Raw genomic sequence first — 3,907 nt, forward strand, 5'->3', positions numbered from 1 at the left:
GTAAGTTTAATTCATTGTGAGAGTCATCATAGCATTGTGATCTCAAAAAGCACAATGTAATCAACCACATCACAAATCAACGTCAACGTAAATCTGGTGTAGATAAAACTTACTGTGACACAGAATCTGAGGAGCACTATTACTTGCTTAGTTAGGGCCTAAAGAGATCTGTTTAATAAGAAAGCAGAGTTTGGTACATTGGCAATATTCTATCATTACTAAACAAAAACAAAAGAGAGAACTGTCATATTAACTTGAGGAAGAACAAAAGGATGCTCACCACCAAAGCACTGAATGCTGTTATTGTTCGAACTCGATTCCAAGATGCACTCTCTTTGGTACCATAATTATGTTGAATTTTGCAATTAATCAAGTATCTGTATCTCCAAGATATCTTGTGCTGCTGGTGAATACACCATGTAGGAAATGTTCTGCTGCTGAAGGCAAAGTGAGTTCAGAATTGTTGTATGCAATGCCTAACTATGGTTAGTCAGAACCAATCCTTAACAAGTCATAAAAAATTTGGCAAGGGTTCAGGATATACCTGGGATGAAGGGAAGCATCAACTATCATTCCTGTGCTTGTTTTGATTTTAATCCAAAGGGACAAAGAGTTTTTGCAGAGCATCCATGGTGCTATCATCTTCCCAATGCAAACCATTCCACCATTCTTCTTCTCCTTCGATATGCCTTAACTTTCTTGCATTGAGGGGGCTGAAAGGAAGATTTCTTAATTCTGGGCATCCACTCACAGATGTGTGATCTAAAGCAGCCCATGCATAGACTGGATCACATATTTTTTTCAGTTTGGGTAGCTTTGACATATGAAACATTTTTAAGTTTAACAAAGGATTCTCTTCTCCAACTTCCCCTTCAATAATCTCCTCCATTGCCAAGCAGTTAGAGATCTGCAGAAACCATAGGTTCCTAAGTTGCTGAAGGTTACCAAATGAGATGAAACTCTTTAATGCATGGCAATCATGAATCATCACTGCCTCTAAGTTTAGGAAGCTCCCTTCTCCCTCTAAGCCTTTCCAGACGCCTTCTAACTTTGGCAGCTTGATCAAGTGCATAGATGTCAAGTTTGGGAAGGCTGGCTTGTTCAAATCCTCCTTGGTTCCAATTCTCTCCAAATTGAAGCAAGAGTAGATATAGAGACAGCACAAGCCATCCAAATTATGTAGATGAGATGGTTGAATTTTGGTTAAGCCATCACAACGTTGAATTTGCAGTCCTTTTAAGAGTGTTGTAAGTCCACTTGTAAACATCCAATCAAGAATCTGGATATTATTTGCAACTGTAATTTCAAGATCTGTCAATCGTTTTAAATGGAGCAATTCATTCAGATCAACTCCTGACCCATCCCCATGGCTTACAGTTTGCCAATGACAGTAGCTTCCTAACATTAACAATGATTCCAAGCGTGATAATCTACAGAGCAAATTGCGTGGAATTTTCCTAAGATGTGGTGTATTTGTCAAATTCAGGATTCTCAAATTCTCCAATCTTGTCATAGCTACAGAGAGCTCTTTAATTCCTGTTCCACGGAGGTCGAGATGAAAGAGTTGTGGAAGATCTTCTAGAAACTCTGTATCTATTAGCTCCTTGCAATTTCTTAGGAGAAGTACTCGCAGATTCTTCAATTGGGACAATGATGGTCCTAATAATGAAATACCAGTCTTGCTAAGATCAAGGAGCCTTAGTGAATTCATGCGGCTAAAGAAGTTGGCTGGAACCCTTTTAAGCTTATGGTTCTCACAGAGTAGCAACTTTTGAAGCTTTCCACATTTTAGTTCATCTGGAAGCGTTTCTATGTCATTCATCATGAGTGATACTGCTTCAACTTCTTCATGCTCCACTTCTTCTGGAACCTCTTTTAGTCCCATTCCTGCCCTCACCAAAAATTTTGGTCCTTCTCCTTTTGTTGTGATCCATATACCCATGTCCCTAACCAAATCATGCATCTTCACACAATGCTTCTCTAGAATACCACTTTCCAACAGACATGAATCTTTAAGCTGTTCAATAATAGAGTCTATCTTTTGTTTTGGCTGACGAATGCTATCAACATCATTGATGAGTACTCCATCAAAACGACATATTTGTTCAAGAAATTCTATAGGTATATCACAATCTTCAGGGAGCAAACAGCAATACAGAAAACACTTCTTGACAGTATCATCTGGTAAGCAGTCGTAACTGAATTTTAGACTTCGGTAAATGGTGGATTCCATACCTGGAAATTTTCCTGTGGAGCCTTTCAATGTCCTTAAGGCCTCCTTCCACAGTTGCACACTTTTCTTGTTTCTCAGTGCTCTTCCTATGCTGATGATTGCAAGGGGCACTCCACCACACTCCTCCATGACTTCTTTGGCAATACTCTCAATGTTTTTTAGTAGCAGGGCATTCCCTAATTGCTTACAAAACAAATTCCATGCCTCATCTTTGGACAGGGGTTCCACTTTGAGGTTTGCATTGGTCTCCATTGCATTGCATACTTGCAGGAACCGCGTGGTTAAGATGATCTTACAACCATTTTCTCTGGTTGGTGTGGGAATTCCCAATTGATTCAAATCCAACTCACTCCACATGTCATCCAAGATCAGCAAATACTTCTTGTACCTCAACTTTTTGAAGATCCTTTTAGCACCTTCATCAAAGCTTGCTTCCTCATGTAAGGACATGTCCAACTCTCTTCCAATGTTCCTTTGGACGATGTGCAAATTGGCTTCCTTTGACACTGTGATGAAAAGCACATGATCATATCCTTGGACTTTGTTATGGACATGGCGCAAAAGAGTTGTTTTGCCTATTCCTCCCATTCCATAGATGCCAATCCTCTGATTTTGATCGTCTTGCAGATAATTGAGAATGATTCCAATCCTTTTAGCAGCTTCCTCTTGGTGGTCCAAGGGTGTGGTAGGGAGCTCCATGAGGACGTTGGATGTAAGGGTTGATGGTACCTCATCAAATGGTTTTTTTTTCTAGGTGCTGGATTACCTCCTTGAGCTTCTCTTGGGCTGTTTTTCCAAGCATATAGCAAGAGTAGTAATTGGGAAGCCAACCATTTAGCCACACCTTGTTTTGTTCAAAATTAGATTCTATGGCATCAAGATCCCTCTCAATTGCCTCAGCCTTATACAGCCATTCTTGGAGCTCTGCTTTCCATACCTTTCCTTTTTGCTCTTGATGCTGTGCTTGCTCCTGAATGCTGCACCGGTTGTTCTTCAGTCTTTCTGTCTTCAGTCTTTCTGTCTCTGTCTTGAGAGCCTCAAGACTCGCCTTGTGGTCTTTGACATAGTTGATATGTGGTTCAAGATGACCATAAAGGAAAAGGATGCCTTCTAAGAGCGCCTTCCACTGCTCCAAGTTAGCCATGAAAACAAAGGCTACCAAGAAGCCTTTCAACTGCTCCCAGTTAACCATGAAGAACAAAAAGAAGGCAGGTAGGAACCATCTGAACTGCTGCCACTTAACCTTGAGAAAGAAGGCTTCTAGGTACCCTTTGATCTGCTCCCAGTTAACCATGGTGGAGAAGGCTTCCAACTACTCTGTGAATTGCTTTGAGTAACCTTTGCTCGCTATACGAAAGAATGTAAAGAACCAACAATGGGCTAATGACCCTAGGAATTGCAGAAGAGAAAGCATGAGAGAGAGAGAGAGAGCGTTGCTGGGTCCTCTGGTCAGGTCATTTTGAAAATGAATTGCTGGGTCCTCTGGTCAGGTCATTTTGAAAATGAACGTTCTGAACATCGTGGCCGTTCGTTACGAGTTTTGGATGGATGCCAGCACCTACCTTTCCAAGGTCAACGTTGATGAGAGCGTGAATTAAAAGATTAATAATAATAAAACATGATTAAAATTTTTTAATAAAAAAATATGTACGGACCTCAAAACCTTGTCTGGTT

General features: G+C 40.5%; 1 protein-coding gene across 1 annotated transcript; it reads right to left on the reverse strand.

Annotated features, from left to right (window-relative positions):
• Positions 1–977: 977 nt before the first annotated feature.
• Positions 978–2,932, reverse strand: LOC149815264 (disease resistance protein At4g27190-like). The gene is made up of 2 exons (XM_089990507.1): positions 1,376–2,932; positions 978–1,124 (listed from the first exon to the last, which is right to left on the reverse strand). Exons 1-2 carry the CDS (start codon positions 2,930–2,932, stop codon positions 978–980), a joined length of 1,704 nt encoding a protein of 567 aa, XP_089846633.1.
• Positions 2,933–3,907: the final 975 nt, after the last annotated feature.

This window comes from Nuphar pumila, chromosome 15 (assembly GCF_984573655.1).
Source record: "Nuphar pumila chromosome 15, dmNupPumi1.hap1.1, whole genome shotgun sequence".
In the NCBI taxonomy this organism is placed as follows: domain Eukaryota; kingdom Viridiplantae; phylum Streptophyta; class Magnoliopsida; order Nymphaeales; family Nymphaeaceae; genus Nuphar; species Nuphar pumila.

Coding starts and splice junctions, on each gene's coding strand:
- LOC149815264 (XM_089990507.1), bottom strand. CDS start 2,932: ATGGAGCTCCCTACCACACCCTTGGACCACCAAGAGGAAGCTGCTAAA. Junction 1,125..1,375: donor GCTACTGTCATTGGCAAACT/GTAAGCCATGGG, acceptor CAATTTGGAGAG/AATTGGAACCAAGGAGGATT.